The sequence below is a fragment of the Varroa destructor genome, unplaced genomic scaffold, assembly GCF_002443255.2.
Source record: "Varroa destructor unplaced genomic scaffold, Vdes_3.0 BEIS01000004.1, whole genome shotgun sequence".
Lineage (NCBI taxonomy): Eukaryota > Metazoa > Arthropoda > Arachnida > Mesostigmata > Varroidae > Varroa > Varroa destructor.
Window position 1 is genome coordinate 12132155 of NW_019211457.1, and position 16939 is coordinate 12149093.

A 16939-nucleotide genomic window follows, 5' to 3' on the forward strand; every position below is an offset into this window, starting at 1 on the left:
CAAAAAAAAAAAAAAAATACATCTTCCGGTTATTTGCGTGTCTTCCGAATATAGGGATAAAGGCGCGGGTATGTCTTTATAAATTGTACGTACATACAGCACGCAGTTGTCAATTTTTTTGCGACCTTCATATACCGTTCCTGATATCAGCGCCACTGGGCGGCCGAACAAGCGCTTATAGGGCTAGCACCCTGTTTTCAACGTCGCATTACAAATCTGTATATAGCAATCATTCGAAGTCTTTTGGGCGCGACGCTAATGTTAATAATAATGGATTGAATACGGCTCCTGGTGCCGCATTGATCGTACTGGCGACGCGAAACGAACGTATCCAAGCTTATCTTAGCACGCTCGACTGAGATTGTTCTCTATCACCTCTACAATACAATGCATAGGCATTCGTCCTTATTGATCCCTGCGGGGGAGCATCCCTGCTATGTCCGATCATTCGATATAAATGTAAATGTTGTTTGTTTTTTTCACCGTATTGCGTTTAGAAGTTATAGACAAGACAAGACAAGACAGGTTACAAAAAAAGAGCGTGCAACTTTCTATGTATCATCCCATACCATAAACGCAAACTATATGCCGTAATCTCTCCATATTATACCTCTTACAATGCAACAAACCCTTAGAATAATGTCGTAAAGATGAACTAATGCGCAAGATGTTGAAGCGTCAAGAAACAAACAAAAATCGTCTCGATCTATTGTGTTTTTGAATAGAAAAAATTAGTAGAAGGTCTATTGCAGATTGATTCAAGTAGGTCAAGGACATTTCTCTCCTGGCTACCACAGACTATAATTTCATATTGACGTTTTTCTAAAACATCTGTGCTAACCATATGATTGATGCATACTGTAGTCGAATACAGCACAATGCTAATTGAAACATGCTAAATGAAAACAAAAAAAAAAATTGTATATTTAGGTATGAATACGTACTGCGTCTGTGCGGAAAGCGGAACAAGAGATAATACCAGCTAACTAATTAAGTAACGAGCCAGCTATGGTAAAACGTGAACTTCGCGAACACAAACCGGGCAGATTTATTTGCCTCGTAAGTTTTTCAACCCTATAGTTTATGGTGCTCGTAGAAACTGAGCTACCAGATCCCATGCCGATATAAACCTTGGCGACAGCGCGATGTTTTAACAGTCAATTGTAACTTTACCGAATTGAAGAAGGCACAAGTTAATCTTATTGTTGGACAAATGAATATGCTTGTAGCTTTCATACCAGTACAATACCTTTTAGCGGACTACTGCTCAACCGCACACATCGATGACGACCCAAAAGAACTGTCGAACAATTCTGCTGGAGTGTCGACGGACTTAATGAAACGGTTTTCCGTTTTCACTGCATAGGCTGATATAACTAGGTTTTATCTTGACCAATCCGGTTTTATCTTGGAAATTACGTGCAACTTTTTGTCTTCCACAGAGCGATTCTAATTGTTCCACGATCTTACATTAATATCGTCTCTCTATACATAATATAATGAAATACTTTTAAAGGTAACGCACAATGCGATTTTAAACAAAGCAACCTGGAATTCCGCAAAGCTTTTAGACTAGGCAAAAATAAAACCCGCAACCTATTATCGAATACGTTGCGTAAACTAAGAATGGGCACGTACCTGACCTCTTATCTAACGATAAATAAACTAAAAATATTCAAGAGCTACAAATCCCGTACTATTGAGTTTATGTGGCCTGTGGCCATAGGTTTTTCTCTTATGCGTTATATATGCCCGTCTGAGAATTCTCCGATCAACAGATTCCGTTCCTCTTACGAAAAACAAAAACAGGCTCGATTTTGTACCAGCACAATAAGGCTGGGCAAACATACGACAAATTGCACACTTGGCACAAATATGATCTTACTTGAAAGTTTTCCGGGCTCAACGCCTCCTTCCTTCAGCTCCGCAATCGACTGTTTACTTTTTGTATTTGCGTCAATAAAAAGAAGCATGGTTCGATCTACGCTGACCACCTACCTTCGTCCTATTCGCATACTAGCTTACTTATTTCTGCCACGAAGCCAGTGATATCGGGATGATGGTGGTAGATGAAGTGGGTGTCGAAGGGACAAAAACGTGCTGTCCAGATTTGCCGTACCAACGATGCGCTGACGTTGTCAAAGGATACTAGGGGTTCAGTTCTCGATTTCTCCTCATTGTTATCGCAGCAGTTTTCCTGTATGCAATTAATGGCAGATCCAATGACTAAAACGCCTCTTTCAGGCAGCGGCAAAACGATAACGTTATAGGATGCTATGATAAGTGATACGTACAATGTGTATGTTGTCTAATAGAAACAAATAAAAAAAATTGAGGTGCACACGAGAAAAAATTGTGCGGAAAATTATAGAGTTTTTTTTTACTATGAACCTTCTCTAACATGTATTTTCTAATTGAATTTATCGAAGTAATTCTGTGACAGTACTAACAATACTGATGCGCTATCTAGCGGCAAATGTTCGAAGTTCCGACTCTTCTAGAGGATTAGAGCAAAAGGTACAATTCTGTCGTGTATTCGTTCGTTCTTTATACGCTGATTCAAGATTCGTTTGGTAATGAATTTGTGCCAAGACGAACTTAATAATGAATGAATACCGGAAGATGATATGGAAAATATAAGTAATTACGCGAGTCACGTGTATAGCAACTTTCTAGCCATCGAATATGTCGTGCGGGCCGGGTTCCATTCAATAACGAGTATGATAAGGGTATCTAGCAAGATAAGCTATCCCTCTTTGAACAACGCTGCACATCCCAATGGCTGCTGAAGACAGCGCCAATTTGGTACATGCATGAACGAAAATCCGACAACGAAAATCTTGATATAAACTCTCGTTTTAAGGTACAGCGTCTGTGTCAATAAGGAAAGCTGTTTTTTTTTTTTTTATCATTTTGAAATAAAAACAAATGCGATTTTCTGAGAACTGAGATTTATTATTACCAAGTGTATTTGGGAAAAAGGATATACGTAGTGATAAAATTGACCTCAATAACACCTAAAAGCCCTAGATTTCAATAGCTGAATAGACATCTCAGTATTTCTGTTTATTATTTTTATATATTATATTAATATAGATCTTTAATTTGTATAGTCCACTTGTCTTTTGCAGCTGTAACATTGTAAGCAAACGACACAAATATGGCCTATGTTTTTTTGTGATTCCAATAACCTACAATTGCGTACGTTATCCGTTTCCGAACGCTTCACGAACGCACGGCCCCAGCTTCCGGACTAAGGACCATCTAGAATTTATTTTGAATCGTTAGTGATTTTCGGCAGATTTCGTTGAATTACGTTGATATCTATTAGTATATAGAGAAGAAATGTTTTCTCTATTAGATTAGATGTTTGGATATTCAATTGAAATATTATAGTAAAACAATGTTTCATTTGATGCTAGGTCCTTGTCAATCGCGCCGCCACAGATGCAACTAGAACCTATAACTTATTAGGTCTTCATAGTCAGGTAATTAGCAGCACATCGTTAGTGTGTGTTTTTCTATTGCGTAGATCGCCTTCGCCCCGATCGTCTTCTATTGTTTGCGTTTCGTTGTATCTGCGCAACAGGCGTCACGTGCTTTCAGCTTTGGGCAAGGGGGTTACTAACCGTAACAGTGTCGGGTTAAATTCGAATTTGCGCAAACACTGCTGTGGAAATTTAACGAGAGAAAAAACGCTGAAGGTAAGAAGGGGTAGACGAGGTCCTGTTTACATGATCCATATTGAAAATAGAGGATATTTAATAATAGCTTCTGAATGATTGTTACGTGTAATTCGACAGTCTTAGATCCATGTCGTAGATTGAAAGCCCTGACTCACCTTCATTCAAAATGTTCGTGTGGTACTTAAAGTTAATATGTTCTGTCATACATCGATTGCAATAATAAAGTCGTTTTTGCTGTGTGTGATAATAAGTTTATTAGAAGGGGATCGCTAGTCGGTCTTCGTAGGTTTGTCGCCAATGCTCTTCGGGTACGTCTTCAAGTAAGTCTTGATATAGAAATCAGAGAAGAGATACGTAAACAAGCCGGCTTCGAAGGTCATCAGGGATGCCATCAGAGGAGGGAATTGACAATCGTAAAAGATCGGCACTGATCCATGTAGCATTAGAAGAAGAAACTGAGTGATCTGGAAAGAACATGGCCAAACAGTATGTAAGTCAAGGACCGTTTTTTTCTCCTTTTTGCTGTCATCGAAGCAGGGCCATCGCATCCAAAAACTTATGTAGATTTAGAGCCGAAGACGTACAACCAGTCTATATTAGAAATGCTTTATTGATAAATTAGTATCTTTTGAAGTTTAGTACATGTCTCGTCAAAATGTAATGCTCGACGCAAAACAGATATTATATGACAACGCTATTACGGCAATAAACACTATGAGATACGAACTAGAAGAAGCGGTCACGGGCGCAAAACTCACTAAACGAAAAACTACCGTAGTGGGAAAAAATAGTTTACAAACCATAGAAGTTGAGAAATTCGTACCTGGAACTGCGTGACATATTTCTTCCACCACAGATTTGGCCGGATTTCCTTAGGAAGGGCCGCTAATCCGTAGTACGTATACATAACGACGTGTACTGAGCAGTTCAGGATGGGGAATAGCGCTGTCTGGCCCGTAATGCCCAAATTGACGTCCAGCCATACTGTCCACAGCGCCAGCGAATGGTGAAGTAGGTGTAGGAACGATATATGGGTCTCTTTTTTCAGTAGGACGAAAAACGCTGTGTCTAGCAGTTCACCGACCTATGCATAACTCGCGCAAAATTGGAGGTTATAAGATTATTGCATCAAACTACACTCAAAGGGAACACGTCTGCTATTGCTAATGGGCAAAAGTTTCATTTCCCATAGCGCTTCATCAAACTGCTAGGGAAATTTTCGTTGTCAAATATTCTGGTTATAGGATTAGTTTTAATTGTTTCTCAAGAGAGAAACTGCAGTTCCCTTGTAGAATGCGCGATTCTTAAACATGTATTATTATTTATAAAGCCTTAGAACGTGCCGCAGACTGGACTGTCGAGAAACAGAGTAGTGAAAAATATCAGGGTCCGTGACGTTGGCTTGTCCGAATTCAGCTAACTGAATTATGTAGAACCAGCTAAAAAGATGATGCGATCGCTTATTTGGTCTTCAAACCAAATCTTCTTCTTTCTACAATTCGTTACCCACCTTAAGCATGACGTACCACCAGGCGTGGTCGAACATCAGTTGTGCGTATGGATTTGTAGCAGAGTCATTGCTAGCGCAGATCAACGAATATCGTGATTTTATGAATGCATAATATATTGTTAGCACGCAGAAGTATACAGAGGACAGAACCTAAAGATCAACACGTAAGTAAATACAAATTATTTACTCGTAAATTTTTCAAGTAGAACGTGGACTTTCTAAGGCCACTAAAGGTAGACTCGGACGCCGTTTCTATTTTTTTTTTTTATTTCCGCGGCGTGTACATTGTTTCTAGAGCTCAATGATGCCGCATAGATGATATGTTCAGGACTGGGAAAAATATTCGTTGTTGATATACCATAAAGATGTTGTACGCAATAACTATAGGTCGAATGTTGAGGGGAGCGCGATCGCGCATCAGCCACGGACCGAGCTTCGTAGAGAAGATCAGATAGACGCCAATCACCGAAAGCACCTGTTCTCAATGACCGTAATCATAGGACCCGAAATTAGGAAAAACTGGTTAGGAAAAACCCCCAGCGTATGATATTCAAGCCAGCATGACCAACTCCCCAATGTCATAAGCATTTTCTAGACAGACTGCTCTAAGCGACTGATCATATGAGGTTCTGTGGGGTTCGTACATTTCCTTCGGGACATTACAAGGTCCATTTATGACGGCTCATCTGACTATCACAGCTGTGTAGTATAATCGAAAAAAGTGCAACATCAAATCTCTTGCAAGCTTACATCTACATGAAATTTTATACAACATAGGTATAACGTTTGCAAGTAAGACACCTACGGTGTAGAATATACTCCTTGAGTTACGTTTACATAACTTTTCAATTAATCCTTAAGGAACATATTCTTAGCCGAGCTATATTTAATTATGCTAACAGTTATTAGGTACCACGATATTTGATTATCAAGATCGAAAGTAACGACAAATAGGTTTTGGCAAATTTGGTCTGTGACGCGTCACATGGGTTCAGACTCCTTAGTCCCAAGATGTCTAGCGCCAGTAGCAACTGAGAAGAACAGTCTTCATAGATATATCTATGAGCAGAGAAGGTAACAACGTCTGAAATGCGCAGTCGTGGCGAACCACGAAGGTTAACGTAAGGTTCAGCCCCCACGTCCTCCTAGACAGAGTGAGGATAGCTACCCTTCGACATCTCTTCGAAGTTAAGCCGTTTGCTGCTTTTTTTTTTTGCTATGGAAGGCCTTCGGGCCATTTCCATGAACAGGCCGAGCTTGTGTTATTCTTTAGTGCGTCTTCGTTTTGTGGAGCACGGTTCTAATTTGACTCTGACGCCATTTACTCTACCTCATGGACAGTATTGCATTATCAATTCTGTAAATCCAACAACTATTTTTCACTAGAATTCAATATATAACTAATTTGGATTCTATGAGCGCTGTATGAAAAACGAAGGCTATTGCCTACGATGAGGTTTAGCTACAGGAGGCTAATCACTTCTTATCACAATTACAAAAGTGTCACCGTATAGAAGGAATAGGATTATCAATGCACATACCTTGAATGGAGAGCCCATGAGAGTCCAATGTGTAATTCGGTTATCGCCCATATGAAGAAAGGCGGCCCACAGTTGTCGGGCAGTCATGTCCGCTATAGACGTATCTGGGTCGTTGTACACAGATTTGGGCAACGCAACCGCGTCTGACAAAAGTTTAGTCATATTAGCCGAGGATGCCATGTCTTCTTTTGTTGAAAGTTGCTGGCAACAACTATATCTTACACACCCCAAAAAAAACAGTACACGTAAATACAAACGTAGCGATCAGGGTTACAGGAGACTGAAACAATGTAAACCTTTGAATTGGCTTAATACAGAACTCTCTTGAAGAGTTTTCACGTCACTATGGTACGGCAAGTTGACTGCAATTTAGCCTCAGTCCCCTTTGTTTTTTACACAATCTATATACGCGTATGAAACTCGAAAATTTTCACTTCAGTAGCGCTCCTACGCGCACTCACTAGGATACCTCGGGCGGTGGTGCCGAGTGATGGAATTATTCGATGGAAGTTCTAGCTTAGATGCCTTTGCGTAGATTTTAAGCGGTGATTGTGACGCGGATCGCAGTAGCCCAGCGGGCCGACGTGATCCTCATGACCTTGGGTAGCCGCAACGCGGGCGAGAAAAGATGGGATCGCGAGCGTTGCTGTTGTTTCTAACAATAGCCGCACACGCGTGCAAGCATCCCAGACTGACGACGCGATGCAGTCCAAAATAAATACCATTCATTCATGGCTCGAACCCCATGCTATGCTAGGTCGTATTCAGCCGGAGGCGACGGCGGACAGCAGCAATGCGGCCAAACGACACCAGCAGCAACCCCAAAATATCAGAAGAAAAAGAAGGAGGCGTGGTAGATACTAAGATCGCTCGTAAACCGTACGCTTCTGAACCGCCTACGCTATGGTGCTAGTGCTTAGATCCAGCGGGAACAGATTTCTTTCTTCTATATGCGAGGCAAAGGCACCCGCCTGAGGTGCGACGTCGACGACACTAGCGGCAGCGACACTAGCACTTCACCAACAAGGCGACAATGAGATAGATAATAGCCAAACGGCACAACGGTAGCAGAGACGGAGACACTGTCACTAGGAACAAGAAAAAGATGACGACGTCGGAGGCGCAATTACAATCGATCGGCAGAGCCACCGTCCGGGTCGCCACCGCTGCTGCGCACGCTACGCAGTTTTTTCTTCTTGTTCGTCTTTCGGTATCGTTCAGAGTAGCGTGTGTTCGTTCAAAGACTGATGATCTGCGCTTCTGTTGCTACTGTTTTTGTGTCTCCCATCATGGTACTTACAATGAGGTGGCGATGAGGGCACGCGAGGCTGATGGGGTTAGGGGAAGGCAGCCGGAGATAGAGGCAGCAGAGAATTCGATGCACGTTAGGCTAGAGGAGGGCTATTTGTTGGTTTGAGTTGTCCACGGCTGAATCTTTTCTTATAAACGTACGCTGAGGGCCGAGGGATGACTGTTAATGCTGATGATGCTGCCGGTGATGACGACGACGCTCGCATAGGGAAAGGCAACCATGCAACATTCGACAGTCCGCAGTGCGGCCTGACCGCTTCGTTAGATATAATACCGATATACCAGCTGGAGTAAATATAAGTAAAAAAAGAAAAAGATGTGTAGATGGATAGATCAATATACTGAGAAAACCCTTGATCTATTGCAACATACGTAATGGCTGGCTAATAAGTGTATAGAAGCTAACTTAAGGGGGAATGACAGGTGTCTTTATATAAACAAAAAAAAAAAACTGAACCTTGTTACGACTAAATGTTTACCTCACCTCGATTGTAGAGCGCCTATTTCATTGCAAAAAAAACAAGTGTGGAGCAGGCCTTGAAAAGCTTTGAGGCACTGGATGAGAACCTGTTGCAGGACAAGCAGTATATGTGTAATAGATACATGCGTATATAAACGAAATGATATAGAGGTAAGGACGAGCATGACACTTCTAGAGTTAGCGATGTGCGACAGTAAAACACTTTGTTGTTTATTCAAGTTACCGCAGGATACCGATGAGCGCGCTCCTATGGCAATAAACAACTTACAGTTAATATAGGAAATAAACAGCCATTTACCAATTTGTGAAAAGTTTAAAAATGCACAGTTTGGCCTTTTCAAAACGTTTTAAACCTCATAGCTAACAAACAAAGGCCTGTACTACCGGCACGTGCCATATCACTGTCGAGTAGTGATCCGGATCAGACGTCTACTTCATTTCACCCCCCTGAAAACGTAGTTTTTTCGGTTAAATAAATGTATCCATTCAATTAGAGAGACAGTGGACTTTTCTAAGGACCAATGGAGAACATGTAACATGAGTCGAGACTGAAGAAGCACTTCTTGTTTAAGGCCATAGACAGGTGACCTATTCGGGCTAAGTTTAGAGAGCTGTTTTGAAGTGCTTGCGTTGATAAGCTCTACGGACGAATAGCTCGGCGCCATCTCTTCCTTCCATTTTTGAAGCTGTCACTTCGTATATGCCAGCTTCATACGGCCTCACGAAATTTCATATAAGCCAGTCGTGCAATTCAGTACATAGAAAGGAATCTGGTTGTTAGGCATAACTATTTTGCTTCACAAAAAATACAACACTTGAACACTGCGGCAAGTTCATTGTGTTTTTCGAAGTTCTACTGTTTATGAATTGCTTTTTTCGAAAAAGCTACTTGGTACGCTTGACGAGTTAATCCAAATTAGACGAGCGTCTCCTCGATACCTAGCCACGCTAGCGTTATATTTTACCATACGAACATAAAAGGCCTTGTTTTTGTTTCCATGTTACATGCGATTCAATAACGTTAGTTGACCTTCAACGTGAATACTACTATGAACTGCTGCGGTCTCGGCATCGCAACTAAAACTACTGGCTAAAGACATAATGGCACATTCGTGTATGGGCACCACCTATTTACTTGAAGAATCCTCGTGTAGACCTAGGTCATGATACATTGACGGTCATTGTTACTCTTGTTTATACGTCCAATTGCTGTCCTTTTTTTCATACAGATTAGCGTTAGATAGACAAACCAGATAACCAAACGGTCCAATTCGTGTTTGGACGACGTATGATCTTTTGCTCGCGTGGTAGAAGCTTGTTGCATCTCGTCGATAGCGTCTGTAATAACATAAGTGTCAATTATTTGCTTGCAATAGAAATACACTGGCAATATAGTGTACCGCACTCGTTTAGCCATTTAGACCATTGGTTCAGCATTGTTATTATTACTATTAAGTGGTATCACTAATTACCGTTGGCTTTGTTTCTTATCCTGACTAAACGCGAAGCTGTCGTTCCTTTTTTAATAACGCTTTTCTACTACCAAACTTGAATGCGAATGTTTTTATGCACGATATGAAGCTAAACCTTTCGGGTTTAAATGCTATATATATTCTTATAGTTAATCCTAAATGTTTACATTTACTGATATCCGGCAATAGAGCCAATAGGTCAAGGGAAACATATATACATCTATAGAATCCTATATTTATATTTTCATTCACTCCTTAAGCCCCGCTGACATTCGAGGAACAGAATCAATACGTTTATCGACTCGACGGACTGTATTTGTTAAACGTCTAGCTAGGGGCTCGTGTTCCAAACAAGGTGTTGTGTGGTTATATTACCACCATTATCATAACAGCTAGTAACGTGTCAACGTTTGGTCAGCTGACGAGAACGGATATCGCTAATGTTTGTCTAAATGTAAATCGCTAATATATTCAAGACACCGAAGGCTTGCCACTGATTTTACCATCGCCTATGCTGAAGCCATTGATGTGTAGAACGCACATATGGATGTTCCATACGTGCTATCGTAGGATGTATTTTCTCTTCCAATCATGAAAATTATTTAGCCAAATTATTGTCATATTCTGTGGGACACAAGTAGTTGAATTTACGGGATTCTGTTAATTAAAAAAATCATTGATGCTCACGCCGCAGAAAATCGCTAGCGCCCTCTGAACTAGCGTAAACAACAATCAAATCCTCCTTTCCTTTATGAGTGAGTGAGTGCATTTTCGAGACGGCTGTTGCCGTGCAACGCTAGTGATGAAGGTACCACGCAGCGGCAGCATTCATAATGGCAGAATGCCGCGAACAGAAGGCAGTCGTCCATCGCATTTAAAGGGGACATCTTTTTACTTCACTATTCTCATAATTCAATAAAGGATTTTATTAAATATTTTGGAAAACAACTCAATAAATAGATATTATATCCCAGTATTATCATATTGTTACAGCATGCACTTCGATTCCGTGTCAGTATTTGTATAATGAAAAGCCTGAGCGAAGCCAATGGATTAACTGGTTTACGGAAACGCAACGCGGACGCTCGCTCGTGAATGCTGTTGACGGAAGTCGCATACGGGAAACCTACAATAGGTTTGGTCGTCATGGTAACGCTGCGGAGAGCGTTTGCTCAAACCAAGCTGGGCAGAGAGGGGCCAACTCATATATGATAAACCTTGAATTTTTTTTAATGAATATCCCGTATCGTTACTAACGCATAAGGAAAGAATTTTTGTTCGGTAAATGCAGACACGTGTTTACCGGCTCAGATTCAATAGTTCGGCGATCGGACTTGGATATCAATCTCAGTAGAGCGTAGAAATTACTAGAAACAGATACTTTTTGTCCGATTGTGATAGACTGTTGTTGGCTAGGTCCTTTTTCTCTCTGTGGGTAAATGATTAGACGATCTTCGTATTGCAGAGTAGGTGGCAAGATGCATCTTATGGCGTTCGATCCATATATACCATCAGTGGAGAATGAATACGCATCTAGACTTTGTCCACATCGAAACGGATAAAACTATTAAAGTATGTATCATCAATTATTTGGTCACCCAAAACACACACGTTGGGTGATCAAATAACTAACTGTATAATTATAATCAATTATACAGCCAGCTGATAGACTCAGTTTCTCTGTTAATAACTCCTGAAATTAAGACAGTCGTTTCATGCTGTAGACTTAGTGATACAAACAGGTGTGCGTAAATCACGAACCGGCGCAACACGATCGTTATAGTGTCTAGTAGAATACCTGAAATCGACTATCAGACCATGATTTGACCGGATTTCTCGCAAATTTCCGTATTTCCATATTTGCCAGTTAAAGCTAAATGTGGCGACGGCGGGCGGAGCGAGGGCACGTTTCGCTTTGTGTTGAAAGAAACCAGCCGTCTGAAGTGCTACCTAACGCCGTACATACGTGACGTGAAACCCGAATACTTAATACGTACTTCGATACTTACTTACCTGTTTTGGTCCACTGACCAATGAGCTTTCAGATTGATTTTTGTCTCCTGTCTTTATGAGGGAAATGAGTTGTGCCCTTAATCCAGTCTAACTACTTTTAGCCCATCTGTAATTATGCGTACTTTGGTATAGATAGCTTTGCTCTATGTATCGATCTCTACGTCTGTTACCGCCGTTAGACATTCTACCGGACAGAATGCTGGCTTCCGGTACGCAATGAACTCTGCCTAGGCCCGACCTCGAACCTAGACCATAACGTAGCCCCGGGATTAGCAGGCAAACACGTAGTCCACTGTGTTAATACAAAAACCTATCTCTCTAGCTGATAGTATAATACTTCGTCAAATATCGATCGAATCTGCATGCATAAAACCAAACCGTTTGCTTTGTATGGGATGGGTCAGGCAGTTCCATATGATGCGATCCTATATACGATAAGCGATGTATCCCATGAGTAATTAGAACGCAGTGTCCTGTCAGTCGGTCGCATTGGCAGATTATTGCCGGGTCGTTACAAAGCCACCATGTATTATTATAGGGAATTCATGGCCCTCACGTTCTGCGTATACTTAACTTATTTATCATAGTTTGTGGAATATATTACTGAAAGGCTGTGTTTGTTCATTCGCTGCTTTGTCCCGCCTAAATAGACTCCTTTGAAATAGTCGGACCAGGCTAATCTTTGGTAGGTCGCTAGAGTATATTAGAGAAATAAGGGAAAGCTTCTGTCTTCCATAGAGCGAAATGCTAACATTTTTCTGCAATCTGCTCTATCTTTGTTGAGGACTCCTCGAAGGTCCAGGATCCTTCAACATGGATCTTCCTTCAATGGATCCTAGGATCTAGCCCTTTATAAATAATTTTACAATAATTATACATTTTTTTTAAAATAAATTTATGACATGTAAGTGGTATCCGTTGATATCCTTAAAGAGTGTTTATACCCGTGGTATATTTTTTTCCATAGGAAAGCGTAATGCTTATTTAAACTATTTTTGGAACAGTTGATGGAATTTGAACTATATGCCATTGAATAAATATTTATTTCCGGAAAACTGAGGGATTATACGGGACACCAGGAATAAGCAGGAATAATTGAAATTTTAGGCTACCGTCGTGTGCACCGTCGGCGGCGAACCTTATGCAAATAAGTTAACCAAAGTTCATTTGAGATTAAATTGACAATTTTAGAGTTCAGGTGAGTTGCTTCTGTAAGCAGCAGGGCTCATGAGGCGCGGTAGTGGACTACTCCAATAAAATAACGAACTTACAATCGAATCGGGGAATCGGAAAAGCAAGGTCACTAATTACTACTATAACAGGCCAATGAAACATGAGCATTATACTGGATAGTTGTAACGAGATAAAATACTTAAAACAGGCCAGGCCTTAGAAAATCTATAGCCGAGAGTTAAGTCGTCAGTGTGCGATCGGCCATTGGTCACAAGAAAAATATTACAACAACCTGCCCTATTGGAGCATTTCAATGAGAGAACGGGTGTCTCGTCTACCTCAATGTTTTGCTGCAGGATCTTGGACCTCTTATCAACCTGATGGAAGACAGAATGGGAATTGTTCGCGTGAAGTTTTAAGGAATTATTTCGCTATGTTCTTGCTAAGAGCGATAATTTTTCTTTTATGGAATAATTGAAACTTTGAAACCGAATTTAGGTGAGCTTTTTACAGATCTGGGCATGATAAATGGTCATCCAAGCTCTATATTCAGATATTCAAAACAAGTACTATTATAAGAGGCTCTTGCATGATGTTACGCTTGATGTCTACCGTACGCCTCTATCGTTAACGAAACCAATTTGAGAACTTACGGAGCGGTCAGTCGACTGCAAAGCTAGTCGTCTGGCAGATACAGGCTAATCTCCTTTGATCCCAGAAACAATAAACGATAAACAGTAATTTATTAGTAATTAGTTAATATATATTATTTCACGCAGATCGTTGAGCCTATTTTATTAAGATTATTTATTTCAGACACATTATGTCACCATCTGACTTATATATTCATAACGCTTCGTTTTCTTGAGTTATGAAGCGAAACATTGATTGCACATTACTGTTTTTTATTTCATTATTTTCCCGGGGGAAAATACGTGTTATTAAGTAACATGTTACAGCATTCCCCTGGCTTATTTTAACACCAGGCAAAATGGTTCCTCGCTTGGTATAAAACTGTTACTGTTAACCCAGTAGCACTCCCTTGCGATATTCTATGACCTCTCAGAGATCCATACTCTCAGAGACGGCTATGCCTATACAGAACTCGGACTATCCAAATCGTAACGTAAAGAATAAACTACCTGTATTTCCTAATTTTTCTCTTATATTATCATTGTGGCATAACGGCAGTACTTAGTAGTATGTTTTTTTAAAATTTCTTTTGACCTATTCCGCCCGTTTTAATCGCTATTTATTTACGTTTGTTCGCTTGCTTGCGTAGCTTGTCCGCTTGGCTTACCTTTCTAAGAAGCTGCTCCTTTCCCTTCCTGGCAATTGGTTTCGCTGACGTAATGGAGAACAAATGTTATGATTTATGTTGCTGCCATAGCGGCAAAACGTGTCGCAGTATCATTTTTGTCTCGGCAAAACCACTGAAAGTCATTCGGATTTTCAGCGAATAATGATATCTTCTATTCTACACTTTTGTGTCTGCATCCGTAACAAATAAGTGAATTGACAGTCGCGACTCTTCCGCGCTTTGTTTAGTTAGTCAAGCTTCTCACCGCAGGATTCTATGTTTTTATCTGATACAACGCCAGCGCTAGGAACTATCTGTCTCATATAAATATACTAACTGCTATGATCAAAAGTCTGCAGTCTGTAACGAAACGCAGGGTGAATATACCTATGTTGAAACGAAGAGATTTTTCAAGTTCTAATATGTGAAACAGTATATTTTTGGCCCGTACGCACAAAGTACACATTTCAAAGCAGGCGGCTACTGATGCCAATTCAGCCCATCATTCAGTCAAAATGTAAGAATAGGGTAAGATACGAATGCTACTGCTTGAAGTTTCATGGAATTATTAACAATCAGGATACACTCAAGGGCGAGAGCGTTTGCCGCACGTACATTGCCATTTTTAAATTTCTAGCCTTTGCATCAAGAACAATCAGTACAGAAAAGTCTCCGGAAAGGGCAACAAATGTGGCGTTGCTGTAATCCTTAAATAACGTGTGTAAGGCTAAAACTAGGCTCGTGATGAAGAAAAACCGCGATACAATGATGTCGATTTTAACAGCAAATTGTCTTCCTCTTATGTCGAAGTCTGATTGCCTTCGCTTCCGATTCCGACTAGTTTGCTTTCTACACGCAAAACCCTAGTATCCCTCATTTAACTTGACTGCGATAAAACGTTTTAATGAAATAATTTTTTTCTAGCAGTGCTTACATATATACATAGCATAGCATGGCTACATACAGGAATAGTTTTCCACTACAATAAAACTGCTATTTACCCTTTGGAGTTTGCCGCGCACGCATTGGCGCAAGCGCTATACGTGTGTGTGTTACTATAAGAAATAAATTTCGTCTTCTCTAGGCATCCTGACTCCTCTTGATTCGTATACTACGAATCAAGAGGAGTCAGAATGCCGTCTTCATCGCAAACGGCGATGGGGTCCTGTAACGGATTTTCTATAGGATGAAAGGACGGGTCGCAGTATTGTTTACCTGCCTTAATAATTCCGCTATTTAGGCATGATTTATGAAACAACATCAATAACTGAAAAATAGTCGCATGTTAATTTAACCAGATTCTTTGCTTTACTATCGATTCTAGGGTGACTATATCGATATGACATTGGGATTGACGTTCGGCATCTCGACAATGGCAGGTTAGTCAATCAAGTTACTACGTGCCCTTCTTTGCGAACTCCTCTTCTATGCAACCTTAGGCATTACGCGTGACAGCGTTCCTGGCAGATAGCTTTTGCGGTTGGCCTAGTCCCAGCCTAAATGGGTTCTGCGACAGATGCAAGCAAATAATTAGGCTCATAGGAGCGAATGAAAATCTATTTGATGATTTTAACAGCGTTTACAAGAATACGAATGGTTCAGTGTGTAAATAGGTCAGCGTCACTACTCTAGGCGTAGGCAAGTATTAGGTGTTTCTTAAATGAGTTTCAACAGTGTCCTCGTATTGAATAGGTATAAATGGAGAAAGCTCTTTTATTAACTAGGTAATTGATATATTAATTTACGACAAGAGCAAAACTCGTGGGCAAATCGATACTGCCCATGTTATATATGCTATAAGTATTGTATACTGTCGTCTTACTGGCGTTTGCATGTGGCGTCGTGGTGCCATTTCCTCATTACACGTACATTGATTAGGGCGAAAGATCCATCCTGTGCATGTTATTATCATAAGAAAATTTGACCTACTTAATTATTTACAAAATGTCTGTGGCTTCACAAGATCCAAGTCGTACACATCACCATGTTGCTAGGGCAAGCTTCGCACGTACAACTGCGTTAACTATTTGAGAGATAAGACCCAGGCCTTTCTTTGATCGCGGTACAGTCATTTTCAACATAGTATCAATTGCATTAGACCGGCAGTTAGCTTGTCTGTACGCTTCCGGGCCCACATCTCTGCTGCTTTGTTTGTCATCCTCAGGACTGCTCATGCTGCAGGTCTTCCACGACCTACTATCAGGTTATTGAGACCAAAATCAAGATTCGCGGAATAGATGAAGCCAAAGGTCGGAACAAATGAACCTACTACCTTTTTGGGAAAAGGTTTTACACTTGCTTATGTTTGCCAATTTCTGAAATGTTGGATATTTTATCGGCCTGTTGAGAAAGTTTCGAAGATTCGGATAATGTGTGTATAACTGAAGATTGACGAAAACAGACCTTCTAAAAACAAGCTGACGCGATTGGCAACAGAATTTGTATATATATA

The 16939-nt window shown here is 40.6% G+C and overlaps 2 protein-coding genes across 20 annotated transcripts in view; one reads left to right on the forward strand and one right to left on the reverse strand.

The window, feature by feature from the left end:
• The window catches only part of LOC111249293 (transmembrane protein 65), a 48278-nt gene that overhangs the window by 24801 nt on the left and 6538 nt on the right, over positions 1–16939 (forward strand). For 13 of the 14 annotated variants that reach the window (XM_022802959.2, XM_086987269.1, XM_022802960.2 and 10 more), the window contains one exon: positions 15812–15866. In XM_022802959.2, coding sequence (XP_022658694.1) covers positions 15812–15866 — 55 coding nt within the window. Of the gene's footprint in view, positions 1–10994; positions 11137–11466; positions 11574–15811; positions 15867–16939 lie in introns of all 14 variants that reach the window. The other variant, XR_015326520.1, reaches the window with a different exon arrangement.
• The window catches only part of LOC111249292 (very long chain fatty acid elongase 7-like), a 24852-nt gene continuing 10847 nt past the window's right edge, over positions 2935–16939 (reverse strand). Inside the window, exons 3-9 of one of the 6 annotated variants that reach the window (XM_022802956.2) lie at positions 14488–14620; positions 8038–9867; positions 6738–6948; positions 5555–5671; positions 5197–5346; positions 4510–4770; positions 2935–4150 (exon numbers count right to left, since the gene is read on the reverse strand). In XM_022802956.2, the coding sequence (XP_022658691.1) occupies positions 3956–4150; positions 4510–4770; positions 5197–5346; positions 5555–5671; positions 6738–6917 (903 nt within the window). In that variant the 5' untranslated portion in view covers positions 6918–6948; positions 8038–9867; positions 14488–14620 and the 3' untranslated portion in view covers positions 2935–3955. Of the gene's footprint in view, positions 4151–4509; positions 4771–5196; positions 5347–5554; positions 5672–6737; positions 9868–14487; positions 14621–16939 lie in introns of all 6 variants that reach the window. The other 5 variants (XM_022802952.2, XM_022802955.2, XM_022802953.2 and 2 more) reach the window with 5 other exon arrangements.